General features: G+C 40.3%; 1 protein-coding gene across 7 annotated transcripts in view; it reads right to left on the reverse strand.

The window, feature by feature from the left end:
• Positions 1-8392: 8392 nt before the first annotated feature.
• Positions 8393-16353, reverse strand: part of AKAP11 (A-kinase anchoring protein 11) — a 63837-nt gene continuing 55876 nt past the window's right edge. For 6 of the 7 annotated variants that reach the window (XM_073345553.1, XM_073345563.1, XM_073345582.1 and 3 more), the window contains one exon: positions 8393-12847. In XM_073345553.1, coding sequence (XP_073201654.1) covers positions 12701-12847 — 147 coding nt within the window. In that variant the 3' untranslated portion in view covers positions 8393-12700. The remainder of the gene's footprint in view (positions 12848-16353) is intronic. The other variant, XM_073345620.1, reaches the window with a different exon arrangement.

The following is a 16353-nucleotide window of genomic DNA, read 5'->3' on the forward strand; positions in this document are numbered from 1 at the left end:
TCTGCGTGGGTACGAGAGTGGACTTGGGGACATTGACCAGGAGCCCAAGCTCGCGGAACAATCTCAGGGCCACCTCCACGTGGCCCCGCACTTCCGCCTTGGATCGGCCCGCCAAGAGCCACTTGTCGAGGTACGGGTACACCCGGATTCTCTGCCTCCGTAAGAAGGCTGCCACCACCGCCATGCACTTTGTGAACACCCGTGGGGCTGCAGCTACACTGAATGGGAGAACCGCAAACTGATGTTCTTCGCCCACGGTGAAGCGTAGGAACCGCCAATGTGCTGGGTGGATGGCGATATGAAAGTACACATCCTTCATGTCGAGGGCAGCATACCAGTCCCCTGGATCCAGGGAAGGGATGTTGGTGCCCAGAGAGACCATGCGGAACCGGGCCTTGACCAGGAACTTGTTGAGCCCGCGCAGGTCTAGGATGGGGCAAAGGCCCCCTTTGGCCTTGGGGATGAGGAAATACTGGGAGTAGAACCTCTTCCCCCTCAGGCTGTGTGGCACCGTCTCTACCGCCCCCGCCTCTAGCAGCGAGCAGACTTCCTTCTCTAGGAGATGCTCGTGAGAGGGGTCCCTGAAGAGGGACGGGGAAAGGGAGTAGGAGGGGGGCGAACTGAGCAAGTACCTGTTCCGCACCATGCGTAAGACCCAATGGTCTGACATAATGGTGGACCACGCACAGGAGAAATGGGACAGGTGGTTCAGGAAACAAAGGGACGGATCCAGTGACTGGTCTGATACGCTGTCCTCGAGTGCACCTTCAAAAGCCTGACTAAATGGTCTTAATGAGCGGGAGCGCTATTCTGGATGGACCTTCGGGGCTCAAAATGTCCACCATGGGGTCCTCCTGCTCAACCGTCTCCTCGGCCTGCAACCCCAAGTTCTGGGTGACCCTATGCAGCAACTCCTGGTGGGCTCTATGGTCTATCGGTGGAGGGCTGGACATCTCTGTACCCGCCACCACATCATCCGGGAATGACGAGGAGGTTAGCTGCTGCTCGACCCCCTCTGGTTGGTCCTCCTGCTCCCCTTCTCCCGTGGGAGGGGCCTCCGGCTTGGGCCGGGGCGGGAGTCCATGGGACAGCACTGGACTTGGTGCTGGTCTCTCTGGTTTATCCTGGGGGGATGCTGGAGGCCTGGATACTGTAGCTTCCAGCACCGTCTGACATCGGTGCAGGGACTGAGACCGTTGGTACTGGTTTCCCTGGGACCTGGACTGGGACCGGTGCTGGTGTTCCCTGGACCGTGACCATCAGCAGGAGTCCTCTGGTGAGGGCTGTCTTGACTCCTCCCAGTGCTAGTCTCTGGGTGGTGCTGGAGAGCGGTGTGCCCTTTCCGGTGCCTCCTCGAGCCGACCCACTCCCAGTGCCGCAACTTCCTTCTGGAGGCTGGCAACTGAGAGTCCACGGAGTTGGAGCTCGACCGCGACCAACTCTGGGAGCTGTTACGAATTACACCTTGTAGGACACGCACACAACTGCTGCGAATTACACCTGATAGGACACGCACACAAGAGCTACGAATTACACCTTGTAGGACACGCACACAAGTGCTGCGAATTATACCTGATAGGACACGCACACCAGTGCTGCGAATTATACCTGATAGGTCACGCACAGTTCGAATCTAGGCTTAGGCACAGAAACAAAGTCCACAACTGCAGAGTTCCCAAAAGACACTAAGTTTATTACGCTCGAGCGTGGTGCCCCCCTGCTAGCCAGGAGGGGACCCTGAATGCAGATTATACAAAGGTTATATACCTTTTAGCAAAGCATGTTGCCCTCGTGCATCGGAAACCTTAGCCAATAAAGAAACCCTTGTCTTATCTACCACCTATCCCTGCTTGGTGCATTCCTCGTGCTATACCAGTATGTTAATTACACAGCATGGTCCTAAAGCCATGCATCAGTAACTTTTATTATCAGGATGGGAGGCCTCACATCAAGGCCAAGAGATAGGGAGTTAGAGACTGACAAAAACCAGATACTGGGAGTCAAGGCAGGCTGGAGACAAGGAGGAGGATTTTCACAGGGATTCAATATCTAAGGATTACTCCTCCTGGTGTATGATGTGCTGGCATTTAAACAATGGTGGGCCCCAAACCAAAATGGAGTCACATGTGCTAACTTCTCCTTAACAGAGCGGTGCTGGGATGGTGTCCTCGAGCGGCACACCACTGCTGGCTTACCCCTCGATGGCACCTGAGGCATGGGTGCCAGAGGGTTCTCTGCCAACAGCTCGATGAGGTCCTTTGCAGCCTCAAAGGTGCCAGCCGTGGAGGGCTGATCCGTTATGCCCCCGAGCCCATCGTCCGCACTGAGCTCACTTAGGTCTGGGCTCAGTGAGGCTTGTGCTGCCAGGACCGCCGGGGTCAGCGCCAGTACCGCGGCCTTCCCGCTCTTGTCGGCGCTCGGGGCCTTGGGAGGCGCCGGCCTCCTGTGTGGGGAACGACCGCGCCTTCCTTTCGGCTGCGCCGGCGGGCTGCACCAGGGAGGACGAGCGGTGCCGGGGCCTAGTCTGGCGCTCTGGGGATGAGAGTTTACGGTGCTTAGCCGGTGCTGGGTCTGTCGATGGCTCCGGGGCCCTACGCACCAAGGAAGCCTGAGCCGGCGTTGGGCACTCCGGGCCCGGTGGCTGCAATGCGGCCTCCATCAATAGCTGCTTTAAATGAAAGTCTTTTTCTTTCCTTGTTCTTGGCTTAAATGCCTTGCAAATCCTACACCATTCAGTTTGATGTCCGTCCCTCAGGCAATGTAGACATGAGTCGTGGGGGTCACTAACTGGCATAGGTTTGAGGCACATGGCGCAAGCCTGGAAGCCGTGGGCCTGAGGCATGTCCTGCAGCCCAGGGCGGGTGCTGGAAGCCTCCACAATAAAGGTATGTTAACTAACTGATAACAGCTACTCTGAAGGCTAAGGGACTGCTCTTCTACGGGAGAGAGAGAAAGAGGTTGTTCCAACGCCACCACGGATGGTAAGAAGGAACTGCAGGGGGTCGGGCTGGCAGGGGTATATATGCACGGCCCAGTGGTACCACTTGGGGGGCCCCACCAGGAGTCGCTAATTGAAAAAGTTTCCGACGCTCGTGCACGTGGTGCATGCACACCTAATGTGGAATGGACGTGAACAAGCACTCGAAGAAGAACTAACCTATGATAACTCTATAGAATACTATAAAACATTAACAAACCATATACAATTATAGTTACAAGATGAAGACAATGCAAGGATAGCTCCAGCCACTGTGCATTTTGACTCAGAGCATGCAGTGGAAAGGAGGAAATGGAGGTGGTCAGTCCACACTTCCCTTATACCTTCAGTGTGGAGCAGGAGGAGATTCAGGGCATAGGTGTGGACCAATATGCAATATATTCTGGTCTCAAGTGTATGGTGCACATGAGTACTCACATGTGGGATACATATAGAGACCAGCCCTGTGTTTTAGATATAAACAAGATTACAGGTTATATAGTACCTGCCAGGCTTTGAATATAACACAGATGTCTTTGGGAGAATGGTGCATGCTGGGAAAGGGTCAATATGGGACCTTGGGCTTTTAGGAAATTTCTCAAGACTTCTGTGAAAAATCTCCAGACTTTTAACAATGCAGCCGCTGTTGGTACTAAGGTCATGGGTGCTACAACAATGAAGGCGACTGTACAAAATCCAGGAGGAAGAGATATGCTGGATTATTACTGCCAAACCTATGCGTTCAAAAATTATGAGTCAGGACACACACAAAAAAAAAGTCATGACTGGCTTTAAAGCCATGAGATTTTTAAAAATAGTACGTTTCGTGTTCTTCCTTTGCGCTTTTGGTTTTTATGCGCACTGGGTTTACATTTTCAAGCTGTTCTCCACAACCATGATGGCGAGAAATTTCATTTAAAAAAAAAAAAGCGAGGTTACAAAAGTTGGGGGTTAAAGAAGAACATCTCATTGTGGGACTTGCAAGAGTTGGCAATGTTCATGTTGTTCAGACACAATGAAAATTAAGCAGCTCTCCAACCTCCATCAGTCCCTGGCTTCTCTCTACTTCTACCTAGGAATCTGGATTCGTTTTTGTAGTATGGAACATATGAATGTGTATGCACCTCTTCGCCCCCGCACACACACATCCTCCAGCCTCTCTCAAACCAAAGGCCTGCCTGCAACCTAGCTAAAGGAAACTCATTACAATATAATTAAAAATGAGGTTGGATTTACGTTTCTCTCTTCCCTTCCAATAATGACAGAGACGCTCAGCCATAAAGTGCAATGTTGGCGTGTAAGGTAGCCATGAAGAAACCTCAGGCTTTTCAGTTCATCATGGCACATCATGATGGCAGCTAGCTTTAGAACGGCTTGAGACTCACAGCACCCATCCCCTTGATTGCCAGATTAGTCACCCTGCTACAGATACTGGATTTATTACATGACTGTGTGTTCACAGTTGGGAGTTGCAAACACAGGACACTTGTGAGGAAATTAATCTACCTTTAAATGAACTGAGATGCCTGGATCACTAGGATAATATAGGTTTCAGAGTAGCAGCAGTGTTAGTCTGTATTCACAAAAAGAAAAGGAGGACTCGTGGCACCTTAGAGACTAACCAATTTATTTGAGCATAAGCTTTCGTGAGCTACAGCTCACTTCATCGGATGCATGTAGCTCATGAAAGCTTATGCTCAAATAAATTGGTTAGTCTCTAAGGTGCCACAAGTACTCCTTTTCTTTTCGGGTAATATAAGGAGTAAAGCCCTTGCTCTCTAAATTGAGTAGATAATACATACATTTTTGGTAGGATGATTGAAACCTCATCTTAATTAGGGAATCTGGTGTTCAGGTTTTAAAATAGAAAATGAAAAAAGAATGATGCTACCAACCAGCCCTTATTTTGTTAACAGGAGTACAGAGGGCTAAGGGTTATCTGCCAATTCATCGGTATTAGGGCAGCATGTTCTGTGGGTGACTAGCATAGGAATGCTTCCTTTACTCTAATTATAGAAAGCTACTACATTGAGGGAAAATATAAAACAAGTTTAACTCTAAGCAAACCAGAACTACAAGTTAAGCATGCACACTAAACAGCACACTCAAAGATAGTGTAAGAAGGAAAAAGTGTCTTTAACCAAAAACGATTAGTTCTCTTCTAAAGCTAGGTCTATAAGAAGCCTTACAAACAGCTTCTCAAAAGCTCTTTGATCACATTAAGGAGGCCCCTCCAGACTCTGTCGGGAATTTCCAACACCCACCTCTTTATTTTCTCAGGCCATTACAGAAAGAGAGGTTTTACTGAAGATGCCAACATTTATTAGGCCAGTCAAGATGTTCCATCTTAACCCTTTCACTACTCCAACCACCCCACCCCAATGGCAGAGCAACCAAACTTTTTCTGCTCTCCAGATTTCAACTTTAAATTGAGATGTTGATTCAGTTAGCTCCTAAATCAATAGGGTCTGAAATGTGCACCCGTGTGTTGCTATGGAGGCGCTTCCTTTAAAACTGAAATGAATTTATTACATGTTAATTCAAAGTAACTAGTTTTAATAATTAATGGGTAGGTTACATAATAGAATAAATGTAAAAGAGTTCAGTTTAAGGTAGCAGTTAACAAACATTACTATGTCTCCAGAAGTGATTTCCCCAGACAATTATGTTACAATTAGCTTCTTCCTCAGTTTATTTTCCATGGAGTTTCTTGCTTGGTCATTTCTTTTATATTCCACTCTTCAAAGGAAACATGATTTATCTCCTGTGTATCTAGGGTTTCCATGGTGACAAGATGGTCAGTTAGCCCTTCACTGTATTTCTGTTCATATTACACTAACATTCTTGGAGGAGAAGGAAAAGCATGACTGATTTTGTGTGGTTAACCAATCTGGCTGTAATGTCTGCTGACAGCACAAGGTGAAGAGGTGATAATCGTGAAAACATACCCTTTTTCAAGCATAAGTAAATCGAAAATCATATCCAGTTTGTTATTAAATATTATGGTCCAAACAGACAATGTAAGCAACTCTACTGATTTTGCTGGAATTGTGCCTGCTAATAGTAGGGTGAGTCTGGTCTTGTGTCTATACAGGGTAGCAGCTTCCATACAGCACAGAAAATATGCTTTGTCTGTGCAAACAATACAGTATGTTAAATTTACATTCCATTTCTGTCTCCATTTAGCCATGCTTACTGGTCAGCATAAAAGTTCAGAGTTTTGACAGTAATGAAACAGATTCCAAACCTAAACAACCAGATTTTTTTTTTTTTTTAAAGTGGGGGGAAAAAGCTGTAATTGAGGTTGGTTCTTCTGCTTTGCTGCCTGATGGTTTCTGGGAGGTGACCTCCTTCCATGGCTTACCCTCCCAACTGAACAGTCTCCCCAGTTGTCGGTTTTTAACCACTCCCACTGGCCAAGAATCAGCAGCGTAGGAGTCACATCAGGACAACAGGCTGCAGTCAGGAAAAAAACACAGGGTGAAGACAGCAGTGCTGATCAGATGACATAAATGAAGTAGGTGTGAACAAGGAGGTACCCTTGTGGACAACTGAGGTGTTCTGGCCAAAGGGTTTTTTGAAGGTGAGCCTGGGAAGTGTGGTGGTGGATAGAGGAGTTGATGTGAGAGAAGATACCACAGGGATAAGAAAGACAGAAGAAGCATACCCATCTCGGTAGTTATACAACTATATACATCCAAAACATGGATTAAACAGATAATCCCATCTCTGCCACCTTTTCCACAAACAGGAACAAGACTCTTTATTATTATTTTTCTTGAAAACAATGCTGAAGAGACTGATATTTTCTCCTGAAGGCCCTGATTCATGGTCCTCCTTAACTCTTGTGGAAAGGAGCTCCAGAATCATGGACCAATCACTAAGAAGGCTCTTGTTACCACTCACACTGGTCTCACACTTGTCACAGATAGTTCCCTCGTTTCTGAGGATCACAGACTTTGCAACTTGCCTTGATGTGGGGTGGGGAAGGAGACAGGCTACCAGGCATTTGATAGCTACCCAAGGTAGCAATCAGAGCGTCGTCCTTCAATCTCAGCCTGCAGTCCTAGCATTATGCTTCCCTGGCCATCTCTCAATCTGATCCTCAGGATGGAAGTCAGTCACATTGGGAGCTCAAGCTATGGACTGAGGAGAAGCCAGCAAGGAAACAAGGGAGGTGTAAGGAGCAGGAGCAGGGTATGTGCTAGGGGAATGGTATGGAGTAACTGAGGACAACACAGAAGTTTTAGTATATCTGGATTAAACAGACCTTGCCAGACTGACTTGATGTAATCTTCCCTACTCATCCCCACCAAACTTCCTTTTTGTCCTGTTTATTTTTTACCATATAATGTAGCAAGAGTGTATACAATATATTTTCAAGCCATTCAGTAGAGATTTCCATTCAGTTGAACATGAGACAATCAAAAGCATAAAAGTCTCCCTGCTAATGGATTTCTTAATGAAGCAAAGAATGTTACCAAATGAAACAATCAAGTACATACAAAAATATCCTACTCAATATCCATAAAGACCATTTGGGCTTGGTTTTTTTTTTTTGCTAAAATTATATATTTTTTAAAATTGTGAAATCAACCTCCCCAACTTCTTGCTCCTCAAAACAACTGTTTTCAATGTGTTAGTATAGCAACAAAAATGTCAATGTAATTTACTTCTTCCTTGAGTATTTGACGCATTCTCCACATTGAGAGTCTTTGGACTTAGCACAGTCCAGTCACTTTGATGTAGTTTACAATAAAGCAATTCCTTATCTGACAAGTTAAGCAAACCAAACCAGAATTAGTTCATATAACACCAGATCAGTTAAGTATTTTTAATCGATATACATATGCATATATTTTCATTACCACAATATCTCATTGCATTTATCCTGAAGACTCCATAGCGGTCTTTCATCCTGAAGGATTCCTCAAACACTGCACAATCTATACAGGCATCACTTCACCCAGCACTGAACTGTCAACACTTTAGGGAGCTGCTAAGCACACAACACTATACTACTGTTTAGAACAAGAAGTGAAGAACACTGTATTGAACTGACAAGTGTAGGGGAAACTTAGGTGGGCAGGATGCAATTCTCAACTTGGAATTTGGCAGAAAACCAGGATTAACTTCTCTAACTTTCATAAAAAGGACCATGAGAGCTTTACTACAAGTGGTCAGAACCCTGGTTTTCACCTCTCATGCCAAGGAGAGCACGACAATGTTTTTTAACATCCTGCTGGGACACTGATTTAGTGCTTAGTTAGAAGGACATCTACTCTCACACTAGCACTATTTACTGTCCCATCCTTTGAGTTCTTTCACATAACCAAGACCAATCCTACTTAGTTTGTGAGAGCTGAAAAGAAAAGAAAATTCTAAGAGTTTATAATAAATGACAGTCCTCTCGAAAGCATTACAACACACAAGATGTGTCTGTTTTATTTGAAGCCACTGCTAAAAACAAGGACAAATTTAGTGCAACCTGAAGTTCATAATCTGGTAACTGAATACATCATCAAATTACTAAAATGGCAAAAGATGTCACTTTTTTTTTTTTTTTTTTTACAGTACAAGACCTTCATATTGTAATCATTTAGTATAGTTACATAAACATTTAAAGTTATTCAAACTGCTTCTGGTATACAATTGAGTCACTAAACTGGGCTGTGAATTATCATAAGAATGCACAAGTAACCAAATAAGCAGCAGTTACAGTTAAATACTATTCAGACGTTACAAAGAACAGTGACCCTCTAGAACTACAACTCCAGCTATACAACAGGAATGTACAAAGATGGTACAAAATAAAGTGACTACAGTGGTCAGACACTGTACTTGCCTCTTCAAAGCTCAAGTACAGTATAAGCTTGACAGTAGTGGCTCTTGCTGAAAAGCTGAAATTGCTAAACTAAACCAAAAACAACACAAATTTCTGAAACCAATATTTTATTCCTTCAAATAATGCTTTGTAAATAGTGAATGCAAATACTAGCTCCTCTTCTGCTGGTGACAATGTTTACTACTTACTGCGTTCCCACCTTCCCAAGTCTGAGCATCTCTTTACAGAAGAGGTCCCATATATATATTATATATATATAGTTACATTAGAAAAATGTAACATTCAAAATCTGATATATCTTTGAGAGACCTAAGTTCTGGAATGGTGATTTTTTAGCTCAAAGAGCACCAAGGATATATGTACTATTTATATGACTTTTAAATAAGTGCCAAGGCTTGAGTTATTTTGTGTTCTCATTTTGAAAGAGAAATACTAGATCTTGCTGATGGCATTTTACCATATGGGCTTGTTAGAAATGCTTTTAAAAAATCCTAATATTAAGGCTTTTGTTTGCATCTTGTTTTACAAATTTAAAGAGAAAATATATTTGTTTTAACATTGTCATTTTCACTGCTATTTTATAGAGGGACCCTTCTTAACGTGCTTTAACTACAGAATCTTACAAAATATATCAAAACATTACCAATTTTCAAAATACCAAAGATATAATTTATAATTTGGTTACTAAATGGTATTCTGGAACAGTGTAACTATTTCATATATTTCTATCAATCTAAAATTAAAGAATAGCCAAAACAAGTTTCCCTAATTTTAGTATGCCAATACATACACACAATACATATAATGGGATAAATTCTGCTCTATTAATCTAGTCTAAATCCTGAAGACTCCGAGATTTGCTCTGGTCTGAGAGATCATCATGTGGCCCACTGTCTCGTTCACAGTGAATTTTCTTCTCATTACACTTGTACTCTGAAGGGAATGGTTTAAATAAACTAGTTTATTGAATAACCTTTGATTCACTTTAGAATAGAAGACAATTTTCTTATTAACAGGACAGATTATGTCAATCAGATTTGTTCAGGATAAGGATTCCCACGAAATGTTATAGTTTTGTTTATTTAATGACACAACTGTATGAAAGTTAAATCATCAGTAAACTTGTCTCCTATTTTTAATATCCAACTGGTCATTGAAAAGAGTCCTGAAGCCATATGACAATGCCTTAACATAAGTTTAAAGAAGATCTATAAAAATATTATTATCTACTTTAAAGTAAAAATTAAGTATTTTCCATCAAAAACCTACACACATATTTGAAATCTATGCTATATGTTACTTAGAGAAAAAGCTAATGGGTCAAATTCATTCCTGATGTATCACTTAAGTCAATGCAGTTAAACTGTGGATATATATTTGGGGCCAAAGTCTCCAAGCAAGAATCACTTTTAAGAAGTTATACTAACATTTTAACGTAAATGAACTATTTCCTGCTTAACTATTGTTTAAACCTTAATAAATGTCAAGAACCTGCTCATCTGTCTACCTTTTGTAGAAAACCAACCTCATAAAAAAGTGATAATCTGTTAACCAACTTTTTAGAAACTCATCATATTCTACAAGTTTGTTAATCTGTTGATGTTGCATGGAAATTTTTGGAAAATTGTTTTTTTGTTTGTCTTTTTTCCAGACAGTGGAGTATTTACATTATTTTTTGGATTTCTCATCCCTGTTTTAATTTGGGATACTAATGGGGACTTGGAAACCCTGGACCAATATTCTGTGCTGTCCTTCAACCCTTGAAATATCACTAAAGGGATTGCAAAGACTGTAAATCAGAGAAGAATTTAGCACAGTGGAATTGTTTTTAAGATTCATTTGGCTCTTGTTGCTTATCACTTAAAGTCAATTTTCTATTTGTGATAATTCTATTGATTGCTCTGCCAAACAGGAGAGGTCACAAACAGAGCTTGGTTTCAAATGAGGACTAAGCAGAAAGATCCAATGTTCTCAAGAAAACAAAAAAGACGATCAACCAACTATGCACATGCACACATACCAGGAAAACATAAGCCCCTGAAAAATATATTTTTGGGGGAGGGAGTGGGGTAGGGCTCGGGGAGGATGACAAAACAACAAACCTTAATTCATATTTTCAAAGCCCTGTAAAAACAATTGTCATTAGTTGCATTATACACATTGGGGGAGATAAAACAAAAAAGTTAAGTAATTTGGGCAAGGGCACACAGCAAATCAGAAGCAATGCTAGGATTAGAACTGTCTCCTTGTGCTATGCTTAAATCAACTAGACCAAATTGCCCATATGAAACAAAATGATCTCTAAATAGATTTTTTTTTTTAAAATTTTGCCATGAGGCACCAATTGTTTTTTCAATTAATGAGATGAAACAGTGACATGAAATTAAACTCTGGTAACAGTACCCGAGCAGACATCAGAAACTGGAAATTTAAACTGGTGTCAGTGGTCTAGGTTATATACATTAATTTTATATATATATATTATACACATACATACACACACAGAGTACCTCACACACACAAAAGAGGTCTCCCATTAAAAGTTAAGTAATCTTTCAGTTTGGTGTGAAGAAAGACCCGTATCTTAACCATATTCTAATGTTGGGGGGTGGGGGGGGAGGGTGGGTGGTCTTTTTAAAGCCAGATTACTGTAATGGCTAAAAGATGAGCACTCGCATACTTTTTCCAAAGCACAATGGCACTGCAAGGAAAGTGCTGGTGGGTTCACCAGCTCTATGCATGGACCCTTTATCTGTAACCAAAGATGAAATTGTGAGCATTGCTGAGCATACGCAATTTCCATTGTAAGTTCTCAACTTCTCAGGATCTGGTTCTAAATTTGGTGATTTAAACAGCGACAGTCCTTTGAAGTCAGCTGGCTGTTTAAGTTCCAAAACAGATAAGGCCCTATGATTCTCTTGCAGTGACATCACTTTTGAGATAGCATCCTGATATTTATCAGGGGGCAGTTTATCCCCTAAAGGGTCTGTAAAACAAAAGAAGATGATGAACTACTAGCACTTACAAACCAAAAGGCATGTACAGACAAAGACAAACCCTTCCACCACAGGACAAGGAGACAGCATTAGTAACCAACCTCACAATTCCATTTGTTAAAAGACTTGATTGAATGGCTTCCTTTAAAACAAGAATTTTAGCAAAAGGTATTTAAGAAAAATGACAACCAATTTGCAAACTTTTCTTGTTTTATATTTTAAGAAAATTTACTATTTTAAAAAGTGTTCCAGAAGATCAGTTTGTGCCACAAAAATCATTGATATGTGAAGGATCAGGGATAAGGAACTATTTTTCTGAAAAGATAGCAAAATTCCAAGAGGAAAATCTCCAACAAGTATTTACTATTTCTAACACATTGATATGTCACACCAACATATATGAAAATGCTTCAAAACAAAGAATTTGCAATAAAAATGGTGGCAAGTAAAATTGAAACATGTTTCTTTAGCAATTCAAACTTAATAATGCTATTAATATAGTATGCCTCCAATTACAAACAACTATACCAATTCAGTCGGAATCCCTATATATCCTGTTTTATCATCTGTCAACTATTGTCCATGGACAAGATCTTTCTTCATACACATTCTATAGTCTGAACACAGCAGTATATACAAATATGTGTGGATGGACACAATACTCTAATATCAATTATGAAGATATGCACTGGATAATCATACCGTGTACAGTGTCACAAAATACTTACAGAACAGCTATATTTACTTTCACCCCAAAGTCTCTTAAAATGCTGACAGTTAATAGACCATTCATCAGTTAAATTTTAACACTATACATCTTTGTCCTTCATGTCTCTTTCTAAAGGAAGAAATGAAAGGAAGAATATTGGGTCACTGGATTTTTCAGACATTTTCCAGAAGCCAGCCAAATAAAGGTTTATTCAGAAGTCTGTCCCCATCAGAAGTCTTCTCCATCATTTCACAGTATTTCAGCACTGCTTGCAAGAGATCTCCCACTTTCCAGTCCCTCTCTCTCAGTCTTTTTGTAAGCTAGAGAAACAATAATAAAATATTTAAGCTAGTGAAATAAATAGCTTGAATGATTAACAATTAAGAAAATTCTCCTTGAAACATCAGGTCTCATTAGAAAACCAGCTGTGAAGAGTTAAACATTATTCCACAGCTATAAAAACAAAACTTCCTCAAGGACCAAACATTTTTTTAAGTTAGTTTCCATAAAAATTTCTTCTCAAGGAAGTTACATTTTCAAGTGATATGGTCCCACAGCTATGTGGTCTGTGGTTCATGGGGGTTGCAGAAACAGGAAATTCTGAACATCAGATTAATGCATTTGCCACACACCCCCAATAGTACACATACAATACTGTAAAAGACAAAAGTAAGGATTAATGTAAGGATGTGGATTTTCCTTTCACAACATATAGTGTGGTTTGGCTGGTATATATACACTCTACCCTCAACGGAAACACAGTCTCCAGTTAGGAATTTCACTGTCTCCAAAGAAAACAAAACAAAAAAACAAGAATAAGTTAAACTTCCACTTACAAGCAGAGTCAGTGTAGTTGGAAACTACTTTTCCCTCAGAGGTCTGAACCAGGAATCCTCATATAGTAGATATATACTAAGCACTGGGAGACAGTGACAAATGAACACGTTTTGCCAGCCCTGAGTTTCACAACCTTTTATTCTGGCTAAAATTTCTTCCACCACTGCACCCATTGTTTTTCTTTACATTTAGCTCATCCATGGTTGTCTTCAGTAACTGAAGGCTGTTAGTCCAGGTTGAATCCCCCCCTCTAACAAATATTCCACATCAAGAGGAAGTAAAATGCAAAAGAAATAGATTTATAACACATCTACCACTCTTGTCTAAATGAGGAGAGTAGACCTGGGCAAATATTAAAAAACTGGCAAATACTAAATTTAATTTTTTGAGGCACAGAAACTATTAGCAAATGATGTCAAATTATGGCCAATCAAAAAAGTCACAACAAATTTTTTGACTTTTCAGTTTGAAACAGCATTTCATTTAGCTCAGTTAAAAAAACAACCCCAAAACAAACAAACAAAAGCCTGAAAGCCACATAAAAACAGCCAGATACAAAAAACAACACAAAAATTCAATGATCAAACAAAACGGTTCATTTGACCCAAACCAAAAAATATTTCAGTTCTTAATTTTTGTAAGAAAACTGAAAAAATTCAGTTCTGGTTCAAACCAAACTGATTTTTTTTTCCATTTCAACCCCCAAAACAAAAACAAATACAAAAATCAACTACTTGTGCTAGCAGGAAGTGCTCTAGTCTTCAATGCACTAACCTGAGTGAAATTCCTCATGTAAAATTCCTACAGAATTCAATAGGAATGAAGCCAACAGAATTCTACAGAAATTACTATTTAAATCTGTATAATTATTTAATTGTATTGGTTTTTTATTATATCCTATACAATCCTACCACAAGGACACAACTCTGATGCACATATACATGCAAAAACTGACTAAACTATCTAGAAAATATCTGGGTATCAGATTTAAAATAATGCAGAGTGACCAAACCAAGTTTATATTCTATAGCATAACTATTTCATGAAGATTCCAGAAGTGAGGCGCTCATTTGTCATAATCCAAACATAAATTTGGCAGATGTTCTTAAACAGGATTATTTTCTAGTGGCTAAGTAAACATATTGTAAAACACTTTTATCAGTTTTTGTAATTCATATACTGGGAAAGTATATGAAAAATATAATAAAACAAAGATGCAAAGACAGCATCTGGCTCTTCTAAATCTTATAGTTTCAATTCAGGGTTCAAAGGTCAAGCCCATACTTTCTTCATCAGACTGGTCTGTTTCCTACTGTCATCAGAACAGCTATATATTTCAGTTTACTCAAGTAGAAATGGGGAATTTTTAAATGGCTGGATGGAGGCCAGGACGCCTATAATAGTTAGGTCCAGTTTTGTTCCTTTGAGTCAGCAGTTGTAATTATTTTTCCCTCTATAAATGACCGTCATCTTTCTAAAAACTATTTATATTGCTCACTGTTTTTTTTTAAATCGTGCACTTTCCAGAACTCTCTTGAGCTTCCTGTTACTGCATTTAATGAATGGTGGCAAGCGTTAAGAATAATGAATTCTTTGTTGGGCTTACAGAAAAGGGATATGGTAGCTTTATTAAGTGTGCATGATACAGAGATGAGAGTTAAGTGAGTTATCATTTGGTTAAAAAACTAGCTGCCCGTTTAAGAACTGATTATTTTTTTTCCGTTTTTTAAACTAGCTAAGGGCCTGATCCAATGTGTATTAAATTCACTTGGACAGGCCCCACGACAGTAAGCCCAAAAGGGGAAGGATATAGGTCATATGTTCAGATTTTATGAGATCTTTTAGTAGGAGTTGTTCTGTTCTCTTGGTGTCAAGGATTGTCAATTTCAAAGTAGTGGTATCTCACCTGGCAGCTATTTCAGAGGTACTTCTATTTATATATTGGGATTCAAGTTATGGCCAGTTGGGGCAGTGCTGTGTGCTTCAGAATATTAGGTAACTTAAGTATCTAAATAAGGATTTAGAGGCATAAAATTTAAGTACCCATTTTTGAAAATCAGCTTGTATGCCCAACCCCCAACCCCAACCCACTCCCCATCTCCCGAAATACTGATTTAAACAATTACATATTCTTTATAAAAAGACCTTGAGGGGTTAAAACACTGTCCTGTTTACTTTTAAATCTTATTTACATCATCTTCAGGGCAGGAACGGTCTACTACACTGCATGCTACTACTCTATTACTACTGTATAGAGCTTAGCACAATGGGGCTTGTTCATATGCACAAATGAAGCAAATAGAATAAATAAAAAATAAAGAAGTGAAATGTACAGAGTTTGGAAGTTTGCTGTTTTGAATTCACTGAAAGAACTGAAATCAAAGGAGTTACTCTAGGTCCAAGAATTAGGACCAATGTGCCTGGTGTTTACTGGTTGATATATCTGATTGTTGGGAATGTTAAAATGTTTTTATGGAAGGTTATCGTCATATCTGGAAGAAATAATGTTAATAAATAATAAACAACAACAATTAGCATTTATACAGTACTACATAAAGTGCTTTGAGAAGCAGCATTTTCCCATTTTACAGATGAAGAAACTGTGCATAGGAATCAAGGTTTTTATTTTGGTTGTTTTTTTTTTTTTTTAAAGGAAACCCGGAAATTATGAATAACACCATGATTCTTAAGTGGGGCTCTGGATAAACTGTCCACACTGGAACTATAACAGGAATGAAGCCCAAATGAATAAGAACAAATGAAATTTTAAGAATCACTTTAGAAAAATCTTTCATCCTCCAAATCTTCAATCCTCTGGTGACAGTTTTCTGAGTTATCCAGAAATGACACTGATAACCTTGCTCCAAAACAGAAGAAGATTCATATTCTGATGCTTTCTGGATAGCGTGACCACTACCTCCCAATGTATCACTCATAATAGCATGCTAGGATGGTGTTTACCTGAGCCCTGTCCCTTAAATCTATTGCC

Source organism: Lepidochelys kempii, chromosome 1 (assembly GCF_965140265.1).
Source record: "Lepidochelys kempii isolate rLepKem1 chromosome 1, rLepKem1.hap2, whole genome shotgun sequence".
Taxonomy (NCBI): domain Eukaryota; kingdom Metazoa; phylum Chordata; order Testudines; family Cheloniidae; genus Lepidochelys; species Lepidochelys kempii.